A 20,814-nucleotide genomic window follows, 5' to 3' on the forward strand; every position below is an offset into this window, starting at 1 on the left:
TGTAGCCCTGGAAGTCTCTCTATAAACCATACTGGTATCAAATCTGCTGCCTCTGCCCCGACGTTCTGGGATTAAAAGCGCCACTGCGCCTGACCTGTTTTTTTTTTTTTTTTTTTTTTTTTTTTTTTTTTGTTTTGTTTTTGTTTTTTGTTTTTTTGTATTATTTTCAATTCTAAAAGGAAGGTTGCTGCCACAACTGAAGATGACCTGGCCATTATGCACTTCAGACTGCCTTCAGTCTTACAAATCCTGAGATTGTAGACACGAGCCACCACACTTGATTTTGATTTTTGTTTTCTAACTTCATTATATTTAATAGCCCAGGCTGGCCTTAAACTCAAGATCATCCTTCCAATTGCTGGGAGACCATTTCGCAGAGGGTGAGGAAAAAGGCATGTCAAATCTCCCAGGAGCCAGCGACCTGATGTCCTACTAGGGAAATGCAGGAAATGCACTGCCGTCAGGGGGCGACACAGGCCGCTGCATCCTCGGCCTCGCCCCCCCCCCCACACACACACACACACTGTGTGGAGCCCAGCTGGTGGTACAAATTTTTAATCCCAGCACTCTCTCCCCCAATAGAGGCGTAGATCCCCGCAGTGAGATCCAGGCCAGCCAGAGTATACAGTGTTACCACAACAAAAAATAAGGTAGGGCTCTCCGGGCTTGGGTTTAGGTTCCGGCGACATGGCTAAACGCACCAAGAAGGTCGGGATCGTTGGGAAATACGGACCCACTATGGTGCCTCCCTCCGGAAAATGGTGAAGAAAATTGAAATCAGCCAGCACGCCAAGTACACTTGCTCCTTCTGGGCAAGACCACGATGAAGAGACGAGCAGTTGGCATCTGGCACTGTGGTTCCTGCATGAAGACCGTGGCAGGTGGGGCCTGGACGTACAACACTACTTCTGCCATCACAGTGAAGTCTGCCATTAGAAGACTGAAGGAACTGAAAGACCAGTAGAAATGCTATTGCTTGAGACCCCCAGCCTCTAATAAATGGGTTAATTTACGTTAAAAAAAAAAAAAATAAGGTAGGGTTTGTCAGCAAAATTGCTTTGATCAGGACTGCAATGTAATCTTGACGTCCCACTTGATTAATGGGGCAGAGGGACAGAACTGACTCCTGAATGTTGTCCTTAAACCTCCATACACATACACAAAACATAAGCCAAATATAAATTTAAAGAAAGGTGGATGTTCCCTAAGGAGAGAGTGCATCTGGAGTTGTCCTCTGGCCTCCAGACTTAAATGTGCAGTGCACAAAGCCACCAACAGTCTCCTGGTGCCTGGGCCGCATTCACACAGTGCTAAATGGAACCCAGAAGCCTGGACCCAGCGCCCTGGAATCTGAAACTCAAGGCCTACTTAGCTAAAAAAAAAAAAAAAAAAAAAAAAAATGCATGAAGCCAACAGCTTCAGTGGGGACAGAGAACAGACTAACTCTGTCTTGTCTCAGCCAACCCAGCCCAGCCTGGCCTAGCCCAGCCCACTCTGGTTCAGTAGCCACCACCATTCCCCAGAGGCGGTAGCTTTGTCCAAGTTTGCCAGCTTCTACTCAGCAGCCTTTTCTCTTTTCCTCCCCTCTTAAAAAATCTAGCTCACCATGATGATGGCCCTGTCTCCTTCTCACACCTTTTCCAGCTCCCAACAAGACTGCACGGATAGTTCCCTGCTGGTTGTTCAGGCACAAGGTTTCATTCCACCAGGGCCCCAGACTTAGACTTCCCTTCCCTTCCTGCCTCAGACCTCTCATTGCAAAATTCTCTACCAAAATGTCTGGATTATATAGGGAAGAGCCTCTGGAGGAAGGGAGGCCAGCCCAGCCGCTCGGCTGGAGATTTCAGGGCATGGCAGCCCTACCCTGTAAACAGGTAGGGAATGAGGGATGCTGGAAGAACCAGGGAGGCCTTGAACTCACAGAGATCTACTTACTCCTGAGATTGGGATTAGTTGTGCTCCCAGAAAAGATGAAATAAATCTTTGTTTGTTTGTTTGTTTGTTTGAAACATGGTTTCTCTGTGTAAGAGCTCTGAAGATAGGAGTGCCTCTGCTATAAGGATTCAGGCATTATGCTGGCCTGCCCTGTCACCTGGCAGAATGCACTCAGGCAGTACCCTGGTCAGCCCAGGTGTAAAGGGCCCCTTTAAAAGAAAGACCTCTGCCCACTTAGCCATCTTTCCCTTCTTTCTTTCCCCGTCACTTTTCCTGCGGTTCTCTGGGGCAGACAGGACTTTTCCTGTCTCCCTCTTCTGTTCTCTCTGCCTTTGCGTCTCTTTACTTTTTCTCTTTCCTTCCCCTCCCTCCCCTTTCTAATAAAACTAACTTCTCACTAAGCTGTCTGCCTGGCATGTTTGTCCTTCCGCCTTGGCCCCTCTGCATGGAATCCTTCAAGGTCCCCCTCATGCTTTATGGTGACATGTGCCACCACCAAGCCCAGTCCTGAAATGAGGTCTCTCCCCTCCCCTGCCCGAGGCAGGGTTTCTCTATGTAGCTTTGGAGCCTGTCCTGGCACTCATTTGTAGAACAGGCTGGCCTTGGACTCATGAGAGATGCCTGCCTCTGCCTCCCCAGCGCAGGTATTAAAGGCGTGTGCCTTTTCAAGACAGGGTTTCTCTGTGGTTTTAGAGGCTGTCCTGGAACTAGCTCTTGTAGAACAGGCTGGTTTTGAATTCACAGAGATCTGCCTGCCTCTGCCTCCCAAGTGCTGGGCTGAAATAAGTCTTTTCTAAGTCTACTTTGTACCTGCACTCCCAGGTTTCTGTGTCTGAAAACCACACATGTGATGCCTTCCCAAACTTGTTTCTCCTCATCCACCGACAGCCCCAAAGACGATGGGCGGGACACTCATGTGGCGGTGTCATCGCTAAGTCAGCTTTACCTGGCGGCCAGAGGACTCAGTTACGCATGCGCAAGCCTCTTTTAAAGCAAGTGGGCCAAGTGCTTCTCTCTGCTCTCTCTCTCTGGTCCCTCTCTGTTTTCTCTCTCTGCTCTCTCTCTCCTGCTTTCGGTTGGCCACCAGCTACCTCCTCTTTCTCTCCCCTCTCAATAAACTCCACGTGGGCGCTGTCTCGTGTTTGTGTTTCTTAGGCATTAGCTGCAGCAAAAGAACAACACATATGGAACTAAAGGACTAAATATATAGTTTGCCCAAAAATATGTCCAGGAGTATGCAGCACAACTTTGGAGAGGGTGTGGACTTCAAGTCCCACTTCCTGGGGTTCAAGTCCTAGTTCCTCCCTGTGCTCACTGCGTGACAGTTGGAATTGCCTAACCTTTCTGAGTTCTTTCCCCACACTGTGAAGTTGTTTTGTTTTGTTTTGTTTTAATAATTTATCTAATTTTATGTTTTGAGGTTATGGTTTGAGGTGTTGGCTCCCTTGGAACTGGAGTTACAGACAGTTGTAATCTGCCAAGTGGGTGCTGGGAATTGAACCTGGATCATCTGGAAGGGCAGCCAGTGCTCTTAACCACTGAGCCATCTCTTCAACCCTAGAAGTTGTTACAAAGATTTCATATAGGGAGGGAACAAGAGAAGTGGGAGTGGGGGAGGGGAGATTATGGTCAGTATGTAAACTAAATGGAAAAAATAAAGACAAAAAGACTTCATATAAAAATTTGTCTCCTGACTCTCAGTCAGCTCTATAAAAACCTAGCTTTCATGACTGGAGACACGGCTCAGAAGTTAAGGCTCATCCAGAGGACCCAGGCTTAATTCCCAGCACCCACATGTTGGCTCACAACTGTCTGTAATTCCAGTTCCAGGGGATCCAATGTTCTCTTGTGATCTCCACAGGCAGAAGGGGTGCACAAGATGCACAAATATCTATGCAGACAAATGCTCATACACATGAAATAAAAAAATAATATTAGCACCCCCTTTAGTTTTCATCTATTCTAGAAAGACACTATTATCTCTGTGCATTTGAAGTGTGTGTGTGTGTGTGTGTGTGTGTGTGTGTGTGTGTGTGTGTGTGTGTGTGAGCCTGGGGATGCCAGAGGAGAGCCTTGGATTCAGAGGAGCTAAGATTGCGGGCATTTGTGAGTCACTCGTGCCCTAAGAGCCAAACTTGGGTCCTCTGCAGGAGTAGGATGGCAGGTACAGAGATCTAGCCATGCTAACTTTAAATATTTTCACTATGAAGGATAAAGCCTCTAGCTTGGAGCTGGTGGTACACACCTTTAATGCCAGCACTCAGGAGGCAGAGGCAGGTGGATCTCTGAGTTCCAGGACAGCCTGGTCTACAGAGCAAGTTTCAGGACAGCCAGAGCCAGCCACACAGAGAAACCCTGCTTCAATAATAATAATAATAATAATAATAATAATAATAATAATAATAATAATAAAATGCCTTTTGTGAGGGAGGATGGAAGGCATACCTGTGGTATGAGGCAGTATGATGTTGATTTGTCAGGCTAAGAATAGTTTTTAGGCTTTTATATAACTAGTACCAGAAATGATTACTGAGATAGAAAGAGAGGTTACAAAAAATGGCCTGTATGATTAGTAAAACTACTGATGCTCCAGCAAAAACATTAGCAGAAATTAAACAAGAGATGGGTAAACTGAGGACCACGGTTTTGCCAAACAGAGCTACTATAGATTATTTATTACTCATGCACTGGTTGTCTGCTAGTGGCCATTGTCTTCAGGGCGTCAGCCCACCAGGAAGCCAATCCACACTGAGGGAATCTTGGATAGGTAAGGCCGGAAGAGCACAGACTCCACAATGTCTTTTTGCTTCTGCCATGCCTTAACATGTTAGCTGCTGTCATCTTTTTCTAGTATCTGGTTTGGTGTGAATGGGTATGGGGGACTTCCCATTGCCTATAATGTAATGTACTTATCTTGTGGAAATATCCCTTTTTACTGGGCGTTTTTACCTGTGGATTATTATGGAGATGATTGCTTCCTAAGCTGTACTGTCTAATTGATAATTATAATGTTAGTTTAAGTAGAGTATTGATAATAAATAAAACAAGGAAATGTCACACAACTACAACACATGAGTTTCTTTTTTCTTTCTTTTTTTGTTTCTGAGACAGGGTTTCTCTGTGTACCCTGGATGTTCTAGAATTAATTCTTTAGACCAGGCTGGCCTCAAACTCACAGAGATCCAACTCCCTCTGCCTCCTGAGTGCTGAGATTAAAAGTGTTCACCACCACTGACTGGCAAACACATTCAGGAACCATATAGACTGTGACTTAGGTTAATAATTAAGAAAAACAATTGAGCCAGGTAGAGGCAGAGGCAGGAGGATCTCTGTGAGTTCAAGACCAGCCTGATCTACAGAGTGAGTTCCAGGAAGGCCAGCTACACAAAGAAACGCTGTCTTTGAAAAAAAAAGAAAGAAAGAAAGAAAAGGAAAACAATTGAGTCCCAGTAGCCCATCTAGTTTAAATTCTTCTAATCCTGTTTGTTTGTTTGTTTTTTGAGACAGGGTTTCTCTGTGTAGCTTTGGAGCCTGTCCTGGAACTTTTCTGTAGACTAGTCCCAGCACTCTGGAGGTAGAGGAAGACAGATCTCTGTGAGTTCTAGGCCAGTCTGGTCTACAAGAGCTAGTTCCAGGACAGCCTCCAAAGCCACAGAGAAACCCTGTGTCGAAAACCAAAACAAAACAAAATAAAACAACAACAAAAGACCCCTTGATTTCTTACAAGCTAATCTATAACAAGTTGCTTGGGCATGAATATACATGGATTTGGGTTCTTGGGAAAACTTGTTTTTCACCTGTAATATGTAAAATGTTTAATCATATAAAGGATATGGAAAACATGATGTTTTATTTTTATTTTATTTATTTATTTTTTGGGGGGAGAGGGTCTGGTGACAGGGTTTCTCTGTGGCTTTAGAGACTGTCCTGGAACTAGCATAGACCAGGCTGGTCTCAAATTCACAGAAATCTGCCTGCCTCTACCTCCCAAGTGCTGGGATTGAAGGTGTGCACCCAGCCCAAGTAACTTTTATTTTTCCTGGAAGATTTTGCTGGGGTGTATAAGCTGTAAGGGAAAAAAATAGAGTTAGAAGGAAAACATCAAGAATAAAGATAGGGTTAGAAGGAAAATGTCAAGAAGGAGAGAAGGAAATCACCAGGAAAATAAAAAATAGAGAATTCAGAAGAAGAATAAAGAAATCATCAAGAGAGCATGTGAGTGTGTTTCCTTTAACTCCCTCAGATAATAAAGTCTTAGTAAGCTGACTCTGTGGATTCTCTTTGAGCCCTGAGCTGCTGGAGGCTGGCCCCAAGGCAGTGGAAGTTCTCAACAATTTCCTAGCATGTGTTTCTTTAATGCGTCAGATTTTTTTTTTTTTTTTTCCAAGACAGGGTTTCTCTGTGTAGCTTTGGAGCCTGTCCTGGAACTGGCTGTGTAGACCAGGCTTGCTTGGAACTCACAGAGATCTGCCTTCCTCTGCTTCCTGAGTGCTGGGACTAAAGGTGTACACCACCAACACCCAGCTAATGAGTCAGATTTTTCTCATACTCATGATCTACATATAGAGGTAAGCAAAATCTCTCAAGTGACCTTTGCATAGCCATCAGGGTTAGGATGGTTTCCCCCATTCCTTAGTGTTCTGTTAGCTATTCTTATCATTCTCTTATGCTTTCCCATAATAGCCTAGCTATGCAGGCAATGCATTCAACTTAGTCTCAATTAAAGACACATGTTCTCTTTAAAAATTAAAAAAAAAATTGTCTGTAGGAGGCATAGAAGTCCTGTGCTCAGAGATGAACACTAGGGGAACTTGGAATGTTAAACACACAGGGTTGTTCCTTTAAAGAAAAGGAGGCATAACCTGTTACCTGCCCTGAAGACTGGGAGTGGGATGGTTGATAGCCTGGTGTCCTTTGTGATATCTGTGTGGCCTGGCCAAGACCACATTGGATCCTCCCCCAGACCATGATCTAGAGCTTGTCAAACTATAAAACCTATCTTTAGCTGAGCAGAGGTGGCACAAGCCTTTAATCCCAGCACTGTGGAGGCAGAAGCAGGTGGATCTCTGTGAGTTCAAGGCCAGCCTGATCTATAGAGAGAGTTCCAGGACAGCCAGGGGGGCAAAGGACGCAAAACTATCTTTATGGAAGACATCACATGTAGTCGATCTACAGAAACCTTTTATTTTGTTTTGTTTTCAGACAGGGTATCACGGCATAGCCCTGGCTATCCTGGAACTCACTCTGTAGATCAGGCCAGCCTAGAACTCATAGAGATCTACCTGCTTTGCGTCCCAAATTCTAGGACTAAAGGCTTCCCCCCACTATGCCCCACAAGAATTCCTTCCTCTCTCCCTCCCTGCCTCCCTCCCTCCTTCCTTTTTTCTTCCCTCCCTCCCTTCCTTCCTCCCTTCCTCCCTCCCTCTTCCTTTCTTCCTTCCTTCCCTTCTCCCTCCTTCCCCCCCACCTTTCTTTTCTCTCTTTCTTTCTTTCCTTTTTTCTTTCTTGTTTTGTTTTTTGTTTTCTAAGACAGGGTTTCTCTGTGTAGCTTTGGAGCCTGTCTGGAACTTGCTCTGTAGACCAGGCTGGCGTCAAACTCAACAGAGATCTGCCTGCCTCTGCCTCCAGAGTGCTGGGATTAAAGCTGTGTGTCACCACTGCCCACCCAACCCAATTAAACAGTCAAGAATGACCTGGAAGTTCTGACTTTTTTGTACACCATGCCCAGCTCTTCTTTGCTTTCTTCCACAGCCCAGGAAGCCCCAGACTACACTACCAGGCTCTCTTACGGTTCCCCTCTTCCCCCTCTTCCTTGCCTGCTTCCCTCCTCCCTTCTTTCCCCTCTTCCTTTGCAGTAGCTTTGCAGGGGCTGGAGTGCTTGCCTAGCTTTCACATACCAGGTAAGGGTTCTATCACAAAGCCACACCCTCTCCCCTTTCTCTATTTTAAGCATTTTTATTTTTAACTATTTCTTTTATTTTTTGTTGTTTGTTTTTGTTTTGAGACAGGGTTCTCTGTTGTCCTGGCTGTCCTGGAATTCACTCTAGTGATCAGGCTGGCCTCGGACTCAGAGATCTACCTGCCTTTGCCTCCAACTCCTGAGTGCTGGGATTAAAGGTGTGCTCTATCACCACCTGGCACTTTTACGTTTTTAAAAAATTGTCTGTGTGGTGGTCATGCATGTGTGGTGGTCAGATGACAATTTGCAGGAGTTTCCATTTTCCTTTCACCCTGTGGGTCCTGAAGATGGGACTCAAGTTGTTATACTTTGTGGCGAATGCCTTTACCCATTAACCCATCTTGCTGGTCCCTACTTTCCATTCCCCCCCCCCCTCGGGACAGGGTTTCTCTGTGTAGCTTTGGAGTCTGTCCTGAACTCGATCTGTAGACCAGGCTGACCTCAAACATAGGTCTGTTTGCCTCTGCTTCCCAAGTGCTGGGATTAAAAGCATGTGCACCAACGCCGGTCTCCTACTTTCCATTCTTAAATGTGATATATACTAAAAGAAGCAGAGGTCAAGCCCCCCACCTGGATGCCCTACCAGGCATGGTTGTCTGCAAGGCAGCTGCTGATCTAAGTTCTATTGAATGTTAACCTTCTTATTCTTGAACATCATAACATCATGGAAAAGATGTCTTCTCCCATTCAGCATAAAGTGTTTAACCATATATATATATATGTATCTTGTCTGTTAATGTTTCAAGCCTCTCACTGCCCTGGCAAAATTGTTTTTGTTTATTGAGACAGGGTCTCATGTATCCCAGGCTGGCTTCAAACTCTCTATGTAGCTGAGGCTGGCCTTGAACTGTTGCTCTTCCTTCCCTAGTGCTGAGATGATAGGTGTGTGATACTAAACCTGACTAGAGTTTTTAAAATGGGCCTCACAGTAGATCAGTGCTTTTTTTGCTTTTTTGTTGTTGTTTGTTTGTACCTTTGTGAGTATGACACACGCATAGCTGGTGTCAGAGCCCTTGAAACTGGAGTGATGGATAGATAGTTTCGAGCTGTTATGTAGTTGCTAGAAACTGAATCTGGGTCCTCTGCAAGAGCAGTCAATGATTTTAACATCTCTCCAGACACCTTATTTTTTGAGACAAGGTTTTTCACTGAGTTCGGCACTCACCAGTTCAGATAAACTGGCCAGTAATCTCCAGGAATTCTCTTGTCTACACCTCCCAGAACTGTGGTTACTGAACAGAGAACTTGACCTCATTTTCCCCTCCTTTTTTTCTCTTCTTCATTTCCTTCCTTCCTTTCTTTTCCTTTTTTTCCTGAGGCAGGGTTTCTCTGTGACTTTGGAACCTGTCCTGGAACTAGCTTGTGTAGATCAGGCTGGTCTCAAACTCACAGAGATCAGCTTGTCTCTGCCTCCCGAATGCTGGGACTAAAGGCATGAGCCACCACTGCCCGGTTGTTCTTTTTTTCTTATTTTGTTTGTTTGGTTGATTTGGTGTTTGTTTTTTCCATACAGGTTTTCTCTGCATCCTGGCTGTCCTGGAACTCTCTATGACGACCAGACTGACCTTGAACTCTCAGAGATTCATCTGCCTCCCACATATTGGGTGTTGGGATTAAAGGTGTGAAGGACTACCACCAGTGTGTGTGTGTGTGTGTGTGTGTGTGTGTGTGTAGAGGGGGGGGGGAGAGAGTGCCTACTGGCTATCCTAGAGCTTATTATGTAAAACAAGCCAGCTTTGAACAGAGAGAGATAGATGTTCCTGCCTTCGCCTCCTGATTGTGCCACCATGCCTAGCTCTCTCTGTTCTCCATCTGAGGCAGCCTGTTTCCCATGTTGACTTCAGACTTGCTCTGTGGCTGGAGATGGCATCAGACTCTTTGCTCTCATGGCCCACTGCCTAATGCTAGATTGCTGGGGTGACTGCGCTCAGTGTTCTCAGTGCTCATTTTTACACAACACCCTTTTAAGGTCAGACAGGGGGGCACACACCTTTAATCCCAGCACTTGGAGTCAGAGGCAGATATCTTGGTCTACATACCAAGTTCCAGGACAGCCAGTACCATAGTGAGACTGAATTTCAAAAACAAATAAACATTTATTTTGTATTGGAGGGTGAGCAAACTGGCTAGTTTCATGTCAATTTGACACAAGCTAGAATCATCAGAGAGGAGGGAACCTCAATTTAGAAAATGTCTCCATTAGATTTGTCTGTAAGCAATCTCTTAGGAGATTCTCTTAATTAGTGATTGATGGGGAAGGGTCCAGCCCACGGTTGGTGTTGTCACTCCTGAGCAGGTGGCTCTGGGTTTTGTAAGAATTCAAGCTGAGCAAGACATAGGGAGCAAGCCATGGCCTCTGCATCAGCTTCTGACTTAGGTTCCTGCTCTTTGAGTTCCTGCCCTCACTGCTTTTGATGATGAACTGTTATGGAACTGTGGGTGAAATAAAGCCTCTCCTCCCCAACTTGCCCTTAGTCAAGGTGCTTTATCACTGCAGCAGTAACCCTAAGACAGAGAGATAGCTCAGCAATTAAAAACATTTGTTGCTTTTGTAGAGGACCTGAATTCCATTCCCAGCACCCACATGGTGGCTCACAACTGCATGTAACTCCAGTTCCTGGGGATCCATCACCAACTTCAGGTTCTGAGGGAACTACCTACACCTGGAGTGCATACATACATGTAGCCAAACAGTCATACCTATAAATAAAAATAATAAAACTTAAAAAGCAACCTTTACTAATGACTTTTTAAAATTTGTGAGTCTGTGTAAGTACATGCATATATGTTTTCCGTGGTTTTTATAGTAATTATCAAGGCTGGCACCAACACCATTACTTTCCATGGCTTAGACCATGAAAATATTCTGGGATAAACTTGGTTAGTATTTCATCTTTATGCTTCTTGACTGTTTTCTTCCTCTTGTTTTAATCTATGTGTGTGCATCCACACATATGTGAGTGCAGTGCCTGTGGAGGCTAGAAGAAGGTATCAGATCCTCTGGAGGAGCTGGAGTTACAGATGGTTTTGAGTCTCCTGATGTAGGTGCTAGGAACTGAACTCAGGTCTTCTAGTGCTCTTAGCCACGAAGCCATCTCTCCAGCCCTGGTCCCCCTTTTCTGAGAGAAGCACTCACTATGCATGGCCTATCTGGTTGAATCAGAACTAAAGGAGATCCTCCTGTTTCTGCTTCCCTAGTGCTGGGATTAAAAGATTAGCATGAACCACCCACCCTTCCTGGCTGCCACGGAATTTACTGCTCCCTTTTGATGAATGAACTCATGACAAGTTTTTCTCAGTCCTCTAGCTGACAGTCAGAGCTCAATATCAGTGACAAATAATGACTTGCTGGGCAGTAGTGGTTCACCTTTAATCTCAGCACTTGGGAGGCAAGGCAAAAGCATCTCTGAATTCGAGGCCAGCCTGGACTACAGAGCGAGTTCCAGGACAGCCAGTGCTATACAGAGAAACCCTACCTCGAAAAACAAAAACATACAAACAAACAAGAACCACTGACAAGCAGATGTTACCCACTAACTGTGGTGTGCCTAGAGGAGTCCGCAGTGAGAGCGAACTGGAAACTGGAAGGTGGCCGTCCCCAACTCCCAGCCCTGGCCACGCCCCTCATCGGGAGGCTCCCATTGGCGTGCGCTTTGGGGGCGGGGGCAGACGGGGCAGGGCGGGCCCGGCAGCGTGCCGTGTCTCCCGCTCTCCTGGGTTGGGGTCTCGCTGGCTTTCAGACTAGGTTCCCCTCGGGTTGCGGCCATGGAGGATGATCGGAAGAACTCAGTCTATGGTAGGAACCGGCCTGCAGGTCGCCTGTGCTGACTTGGGAAGGAGGGGGTGCTCTGAGGAAGGACGACATCTGAGAGTCTTAAAACAAAACACTCGTGGCTGCAGCCAGGACGAAGGCCCTTCTCTCTGCGCCCTCAGGCCTCTGCATCCCGCGCTGGCTCAGCCGGAGCGGTTGGCCCCAACCCAGATTGTCCCCTGTGTCTCTTTCCTAGGATTCTCAAGCTTAACTCCTTTCCTCCTAAGCTACGGGCCGGGGGAGTAGGGCGCATGCTCCACCCCTGGAGATCCCGTTATCTGAGCGGATTAGGTGGTGGGAGGGGGAGGGGCGGTCGTAGCCTGGGGTGTGGACAGGAAAGGGCCTCTACCTCTCCACATGGCCCATTTCTTCAAGGGACCATGTTTTCTGCATCTTTGCTGTTTACATCCAAAAGTAACGATCCCAAGCTTTTGTGAGGGGAAACTGAGGCAAGATTGGATGAACCTGTATACTGTGATTGGGCAGGGTGAGGGAAGAGCAGAAACCAGTGTGCCTTTGATGAGGTGCATGCGGGGAGCAATTCAGAAACTTTCCTCGCCCAAGCGGATTGTTGCAGGTGCCCGTAATTTTAAAGGGTCCAGGAGACTTGGGACCCCACCGTCTGTGAGGCCTGAGGGCGTCCTTAGCCACTTGGAATTGGGGGTGGGCCTAGGATGCGGTTTTCTCACCCCACTGGACTCCAGGTTCCCATGAACCTGATGTGTTGAACTCTCTCTGAGCCTCCTTCCTCTTATCTATTTTGGGTTCCCTGGACCCAAATCTGTCACGAGCCTTAAGTGGCATGGCTGAGACTATGGCAGAGGGCCTCTATCCATCCCTCCCATCTCTCACTTTGTGTGACAGGAACTTCCTGGAAGCTACTAGACTCTTGGCTTGGGTAGGGGGCCGGAAACGGTTCAAAAATAACTAGAAAAGCAAGTAGGCTCTCCCCGAGCCGCCTCATCGTTCTCCCTTACAGTGCCCTAAAAGGAAAAAAAAAGTAAAAATAAAAATAAAAAAATATAAAGTGAATGAGCAGGATGGGAAAGGCTGCGACCCACTCTGCCCAGCCTAAAGGACCTCCTGGGGTGATTGAAGATGCCAGTCCCCAGGGGGCTCCCTGTCTGAAGCCCCGGATCTGGGTTTGCTCTTGCTGTGCAGCTCTAGGGTGTGGCTGTCTGTCTCTGGGGGCGAAATCTCAGTCTGGGAGCCTGAGTATGCTGTGTATCACACTTGAGGGTATCGTTGCTTTTCTTGAAGTCTGTTTGGAATAACAATGGGCAGAGTGAACAAGGATGTGGCTTGTTTGTTTAGCTAGAACTGGAACCCAAATGGTGTCACACATGCTCAGAAAACTTGGGAGTGGGGGGTGGAGGGATAGAATCCAGGGCCTGGAGTAAGTTCTGCAAGCTCAGACTGGAACTCAAGGCAATGCCATGTTCAGGCTAGGACTGGACCCTCAAGGCCCCGTGGGTGCATTGCCAAACCCAAGGCCTCAAGCATGTTCAGCAAGTGGCTGGGATTAGAACCCATTCTGCTGCTCAGCCAAACACCTCCAATTTCAGACCCCCAAGAATTTAACGAAAATTTCACAGGCAATGGTTTGCTCAGAACACAGCAGACTGCCAAGCAGAGAAACCTTGGACCACGTGTGGGTTGACAAGAGAATGGGCATGTAATGGTAGGTTGTTAATGTTGCAGGGCAACGGACAAGACATCATGGGTGGGAAAGCTGCTAGGGTCTATTTTAAGAGATGAAGGTTGAAAAGTGAGGGCAGGGTGAGATAAATTGAGACAAGTGTGTTCCAGGCAGAAGGAACAGCAAACAGACCACAAGCTTGCTTCATATTTTCCTCTGCAAGACTCAGGGAGCCTGTGAAAGAGGCTCTGCCTGGTTTCTGCGGCCAGAGTCACATCAGGGCTTCCAGGCCTGCCATCCTACTTGACTGTCTGCAAGTGGAACTTTTGTCTTCTCTTTTCTTTCCTTCCTCCCTTTCTTCCTTCCTTATATCTACTGAAGGCTGAATGAACCTAGGGCCTCAAGTGTGCAATTTTGTGAGAGGTCTTGCCTCGTAACTCAGATAGCCTCCGCTTTTATGACTAGCTGGGATTTCATGCCACCATGCCTACTAAAGGCAGGATTTTGTTTTGCCTGTAACTTAACCCACCTCACCAAAGTGAAAAGGCTAGACTGTGTAGACACCCCTATAACATTCCTGCAAAATAGTTTAAGCTTTCTCTTTAAATTCATGATGTAGCCAAAAGACTGATTCTTGGCTTCAACTTCCAATTTTGGATTATAGGTGTGTGCCACCACATCCAGATTATTCAATGCTGAGGAAGGGACCCAGGTTGGATAAGTACTCTACCATTGGCTACAGCTCAGTGTCGGCTTTCTTTTGGACATAATGGCTAATCCCTATGAGTAGTGACTTCCCATTTGTCATTGTACCCAATAGGAATGGCTGCAGATAGGCCCATTTTCAAATCAAGGTTCTGATTTTTGTTTTTTGTTTGTTTGAGACAGGGTTTCTCTGTATGTCCTGTAGGTCAGGCCTATCTCAGAGATCCGACTGCCTCTGCCTCCCTAGCTGGGATTAAAGGTGTGAGCTCCCACTGACTGTTAAGATTCTAATTTTTACTTGCTGTGACTCTGGGTGACTGGATGACCTCTCTGAGCCTGCTTCATTATGCATAAGGCTAGCAGTTGTTTGTTTTTTGACACTGGATCACATGGAGTGCAGGCCAGACTTGAACTTACTACCTAGTCAGGAATAACCTTGAATTTATCATCTTGTTCCACCTCCTAAGTGCAGAGATGACAGTCATGTGAGACTACCATGCCTAGCTGGACTTGCATTTTCATTGTTATCTGGTAAGGCCTTGTGTGCTCAGGTGACCCTGGAACTGCAGGCATGGAGGACATAGCTTTTCTATGAACTAATAATGGACAGGCAAACCTCTGTCTGGGAACAGAGTGAGGCAGGCCTGGGTAGGGCAGGAAGTGCCTTTCCTAGCAGATAACATGGAAGAAGGTGGCTACTCACAGGAAGGGGAAATGGCTTAGGGCCCAGCCGGTGTCCTTAACAGCCTTCCTGCCAACTTAGCCTTGGCATGAGCAAGAGAAGATTCTAGAATCTAGAGCAGGGGCAACACATAGTGAAGCTTGGCTAAAAAGCAGACTTCTTTGGCACAATACTTGCCAGGCACACATGGATCTCCAGGTCCATCCCTAGCACCTCATAAACCAGGTGGTGGTATTCAAGCTCTTGGAGGTGGAGGCAGGAAGATTAGAACTCAGAGTCACCCTTGGCTACACATCAGTTTGAGGCCAGCCTATGTTACACCAGAACCTGTCTCAAAAAATAAATAATAATTTAAGGACCTGGTTAGATGGCTCAGTGGTTGAGAGAGCTCACTGTTCAAGGAGAGAACTGAGTTTGATTCCCACCCAAATGGTTGCTCACAACCACTTGCAACTCCAGCTCTATAGGATTTCACCTCCTTCAAGCACATGGTATACATAAACTCAGACACACAGGCCATACATGGTCACATGAGGAAAAGTAAAGAAATAAAAGGCAGCTGTGGTGGTGCACATCTTTAGTTCCAGCACCTGGAGGCAGGCAGATCTCTATGAGTTTGAGGCTAGTCTGGTCTACACAGTGAGTTCCAGAACAGCCAGGGCACAGAAAGTATTCTTAACTACTGAGCCATCTGCCCAACCCCACTATGATATTTTATAATACACAAATACTTTCACCATATTGACCCATCACCCCCTCTCATCTCCTCCCAGCCCCCTTTAACTTTCATGTGTGTTTTTTCACTCTGTAGACCGGGCTGGCCTCGAACTCACATAGATCTGCCTGCCTCTGTCTCTCAAGTGCTGGAGTTAAAGGTATGCAACCACCACCCTCCAAGACCATGTATTTTCCAGCTTATGTATTTCGTTTTTTTTTTTTTTAATGTGTGTGTGTGTGTGTGTGTGTGTGTGTGTGTGTGTGTGTGTGAGATGCAGTGAGCTGTGGGGGTTGTTCACAGGGCTGTGGGCTCCTTACCAGTGTCCATACCACTGAGGAAATATCTCTCCCACCTGTCAATCCTCAGAGAGGGACAAGGCCTGTTGAGTGCCCCCATGTTACGAGTAGTTTTTCGGCCAGCCTGGTCCACAACTGCACCAACCCCAAATAACACAGAGACACTGTATTAGATATAAAGCTGCTGGTCTGTTGCTAGCATTTCTTATTGGCTGGCTCTGTCTTAAATATCAACCCATTTGTATTAATCTAAGTGTTTCCGCGTGGTCTTGGCTTACCAGAGAGAGGGTCTGGACCTCTGCTCTCTTGGTCCTCCATATTGACTCTCCTCCTACCTCTCCCTGAATCCTCCTTGTCTCCTAGTCCCGCCTACCTTGCTTTCCTATTTGCCAAGAGTGTTTTATTCATTAACTAGAAACATATTTACAGAGTGACATCTCCCATCACCCCATGCACATATATATTGAGGTGCATGCACTCTTGTGTACATACGTGGGGACCACAGGTTGACACCTGGTGTTTCCTTCTGCTCCTCACCACTTTTGTAAGTTTTTAAAAATACATTTGTGTGTGAGAGGATAGGCTGTGGAAGTAAGTTCTCACTTTTCACAGTATAAGTTTGCGGGCTCAGGGCATCAGGCTTGGCAGCAGGTGCCATTATTTGTTGACCCTTTCTTCTGTCTCTTTTACTTATTTTCTGAGACAGTGTCTGTCCCTAACCCTGGTACAGTTTTACACCAGCTTTTTCTTTTTGTTATTGTGTTTTGTTTTGTTTTGTTTTGCTTTGCTTTGGTGACTGTCCTGGAACTAGCTCTGTAGACCAGGCTGGTGTGGACATCACAGAGATTATCCTGCCTCTGCCTCTGAAGTGCTGGGACTGAGGTGTGCACCACCACCACCCGGCTACCCCCAGCTTTTATGTGTTGGCTGAGGACTGGAACTCAGGTCCTCATGCTTTAGACCAAGGCTTTTACCCAGTAAGCCTTTGCTCAGTGACTCCTCCCACACCTGTATCTTCTTAGATTCTTTTTTTTTTTTTTTTTTTTATTTTATGTGTGTGGGTATTTTGCCTGCATGTATGTCTGCACTCCCTGCATGCTTAGTGCCCACAGAGGTCGGAAGGGGGTGTTGGGTCCTCTGGAACTGGAGTCACAGATGGTTGTGAACCACCATGTGGTACTGGGCAAGGGTCCCCTGCAAGAGCAGCCAGTGCTCATGAACTGCAGTGTAGCAGGACTGGAGAGATGGCTCAGTGTAAGAGCAAAGGCTGCTTTTGCAGGGGACCCTTTCCCAGCACCCAGAGGTCACTCACCACTATCATCAACCAGGGAGTCTGGCTCTGTCTTCTGACCTCTGCAGTCACCAAGCATGAGCTTTGTGCACAGACATCAAACATACAGGCAGAACACACATGTAAAATAAAATGAAAAAGTCTAATTAAAAGATTTTGGCAGTGATGCCTCCTGTCTTTAACCTTTAATCTCAGCACTTGGGAGGCAGAATCAGGTGGGTGGATCTCTGGGAGTTAAAGGCCAGTGTGGTCTACAGAATGAGAGTTCTAGGACAGCCAGGGCTATACAGATACCAGATACCCTGTCTTAGAAAAAAACAAAAACAAGCAAAAACAAAAAAACAAAAACAAAACAACAGCAAAAAATTGTTTAAATATATACTTTGTGGCCTTGTCCAACAATGAGATTAGCCCTGCTTTGCTGGGGATGGGAGGGAAAGACAATATGCAGTTTTGTTACTATGAATTAGCCAAGAGGGAATAGTGTGGGAGGCGAGACTAGAGATGTGGGTGAGACTCTATGGTAAGACAGTGTGACATTCCTTTGTTTCATCCCAGCACCAAAATCACCTGGCCCTTTGGAGACAGAGGGTTACAGATGTGCTGGGTCTGTGAGCTGTAGACAGCACCTGGAAGGAGAGACAGGAAATACTTAACTCCCCCAGGAGAGGAAGTGAGAGGAAGGGCAGTTGCTTTTCTCTCTCTCTCTTTTTCTTTTTCTTTTTGTTTAATTCTGAGTTGAAGCATCTGTGTGTGTTTGGGACAGGATCACTAGCAGCTCAGGCTGCCCTCAAACTCTTCATAACCACTTCCCTTCACCTTCTGATGGCTGCAGTGACAGGCATGCAGCACCCTGGGTGTCTTGGTGTGCAATATGGAACCAGGTTGGCCTCAGAACTCACAGAGAGCCAACTGCCTGTAACTCCTAAGTACTGAGATTAAAGGTGTGTGCCACTATACCAAGTTCTTAATTAATTAATGAGTTATTAATTTTTTGAGGTAAGCTCAGGCTGGTCTAGAATTCACTGTGCAGTCTCAACTGGCCTCAGTTTTACCATCCTCCTGCCTCCATTACCTGAGTGCTGGGATCATCAGCCACCTGGCCCTTGTCTCCATCTTTTTCTCTTCATACCTTCACTGCATAGGCACAGCCTCCAAGGTCTTGTCAGAGGACTTGTTTGAGTGACTAGATTTCCATTCTCTAGGCCAGGCCCAGACTTCTGGGAAGGCGGGGACTGTGTAGGCGAGGCCTTTTACACTAGAGTTCTTGACTTAGCCAGTGTTTAGAAGTAGTAGGAACTGGGTATCGTCAGTTGATGTCCTGGCAAAAGCATGATGATACACTGCCTGTGTGGGTCCCTTATCTCCCACACACAAGGTGCTTGGGTAGATGAACCCTCAAGCCCAGCTTGGCTGGACCTTCCCCGACTGTTTCACAGTGTAGTTGTGAAACATTGTGTCTCCCTGAGTCTTGGTCTGGTTTCTTTTGCTCTTAACACCAAGCAGATTAGGTAAATTACACAAAACACAAATATGAGAGTTGGTTTAGAGTTTGATCCAAGGTCATGCCCTCAGCCCCTCACTGGGGGATTCTAGGCAGAAGCTCAACTACTGAGCCATACCCCAGCCCCTCACTGGGAGATTCTAGGCAGGAGCTCTACCACTGAGCCACATCCCAACCCCTCACTGGGGGATTCTAGGCAGGAGTTCTACCACTGAGCCATGCCCCAGCCCTCATTGAGGGAATGTATTAGTTAGGGTTACTGTTGCTGTGATGAAAACCATGACCAAAAGCAACTTGTGAAAGAAAGGGTTTATTTGGGTTGCATACCCTGAATCACAGTCCACTGAAGGAAGCTAACTCCAGGGACTCACTGAAAGAAGGAACTCAAAACAGAAAGGAACCTGGAGGCAGGAACTGATACAGAGGCCATGGAGAAGTGCTGCTTAATAACTTGCTCTTCATAGCTTGCTCAGCCTGCTTTGGTATAGAATCCAGGACCACCAGCCCAGGGGTGTCCCCACCCACCATGGGCTACTCCCTCCCCCATCAACCACTAATTAAGAAAATGTCTTACAGCCTGATCTTACAGAGGCTGTATTAGGGTTCTCTAGAGTCTAGAGTAACAGAACTTATGTAATTAGCCTCTCTATATGTATAGGAAGGGGATATATTGGAATGATTTACAGGCTGCAGTCCAGCGAATCCAACAATGGCTGGCTGTGGATATAAAGTTCCAGAATCCAGAAGTTGATCCTCATGAGATTGGACGTCTCAGCTGGTTTTCAGCACACACTGGAGTTCCAAAGAAGTAGGCTCCAATGCCTATGAAGGATTAGACTTGCTAGCCTGGCAAGAACAAGCAATTTAAGAGCAAAAATTTCCTTCTTCCATGTCCTTTCATTGGCTTTCAGCAGAAGGCGTGGCCCAGATTAGATTTGTATTAAAGGTGTGTCTTCCTAGATCAAAATCTGGATTAGAAATGGATCTTCCTACTTCAAATGAAGCAAAAATTCCTCACAGATGTGCTCTCTATGTTTGGATTTTAGTTTGAGAAGTAGTCAAGTTGACATCCAAGAATGGCCATCACAGAGTCATTTTATCAATTGGAGTTCCCTTTTAGATGTCTACTCTAGCTGTGTCAATTGGACAGGGATACCAGGCTCTCCTATGGAGCCGCATCCCCAGCCCCTGTATCCCTCAATGGGGGATTCTAGCAAGGGTTCTACTGCTGAGTCATACTCTCTCCTCTCTCTCTCTCTCTCTGTTTTGAAACAGGGTCTCACTAAGCTGACAAGGCTGATCTTTTTGGGATGGGGTATATGGAGAAATGGTTTGTTTTGGATCACAGTTCAGTCTATCACATGAGGAGGGTAAGACAGCAGGAGCTTCAGGGGTTCGCCTGGCATCCACTGTGTGGAAAGAGGATGGTGACTACATTAGGCATGGCTTTGTACTCATTGAATGCTTGAACTTGTCATCTTCTTTTCTCAACCTCCTCAGTAGCAAGGATGACAGTCTTGTATCACCAGACCCAGCTCTATTTTAAAGTCACCAGGGTTCAATCCAGAGGCACACCTTTCTTTTCCTAATCACCTCCCAAAGGCCTGAATGTGTCTTCATGCCTCCCAGTGGGGTTAGAGCTGCAAAGGGAACAGGCTGCATTCAAATCCCCAAATGCAGGAGCTACCAGAGAATTGCCAGATAGACCAGAGGGCTTTTCTGTCAATCCAATTTGTGTTGGCTACCAGCTGTGTGGATAAACCAAATGGCCTCAGTTTACCTTCCTGTTAAGTGGACTCACACTGTTTGTGTGTGTGTGTGTGTGTGTGTGTGTGTGAGAGAGAGAGAGAGAGAGAGAGAGAGAGAGAGAGAGAGAGAGAGAGAGATAGTGAGCAATGAGCACCAGAGGAGTCCAGAGGGTGTCTGATCCCCTGGAGCTAGAGTTACCGGAACTCAGATCCCCTCAGGGAGTAATATAAGCTCTTTAACTACTGAACCATGTTTCCAGTCCCCTTGTTGCTTTACTGTGACAAGCTCTCACATAGCTCAGGCAGCTTTTGAAAAAATTGTATCTTGCCGGGCATGGTGAGGTACATCTTTTAGTCCCACCTAGTACTCAGGAGACAGAGACAAATGGCTCTCTGTGAGCTCTACACCAGCCTGTCTACAGAGTTAGTTGTAGGACAGCCAAGGCAATGTGAGAGATCCTCTCAAAAGAACAGAAAAAAATGATTTATTATGTGTGTGTTCGTGTCTTGAGTTTCAAGTATAAGG

General features: G+C 46.4%; 1 protein-coding gene and 1 pseudogene across 1 annotated transcript in view; both read left to right on the forward strand.

Annotated features, from left to right (window-relative positions):
• Nucleotides 1-678: 678 nt before the first annotated feature.
• Nucleotides 679-1,012, forward strand: LOC127231402 (60S ribosomal protein L37a-like; annotated as a pseudogene).
• A 10,562-nt stretch (nt 1,013-11,574) lies between these two features.
• Slc44a2 (solute carrier family 44 member 2) overlaps nt 11,575-20,814 on the forward strand; it is a 32,629-nt gene continuing 23,389 nt past the window's right edge. Inside the window, exon 1 of the mRNA XM_051196779.1 lies at nt 11,575-11,690. Coding sequence (XP_051052736.1) covers nt 11,660-11,690 — 31 coding nt within the window. The 5' untranslated portion in view covers nt 11,575-11,659. The remainder of the gene's footprint in view (nt 11,691-20,814) is intronic.

The sequence above is a fragment of the Phodopus roborovskii genome, unplaced genomic scaffold (genome assembly GCF_943737965.1).
Source record: "Phodopus roborovskii unplaced genomic scaffold, PHOROB, whole genome shotgun sequence".
NCBI lineage: Eukaryota > Metazoa > Chordata > Mammalia > Rodentia > Cricetidae > Phodopus > Phodopus roborovskii.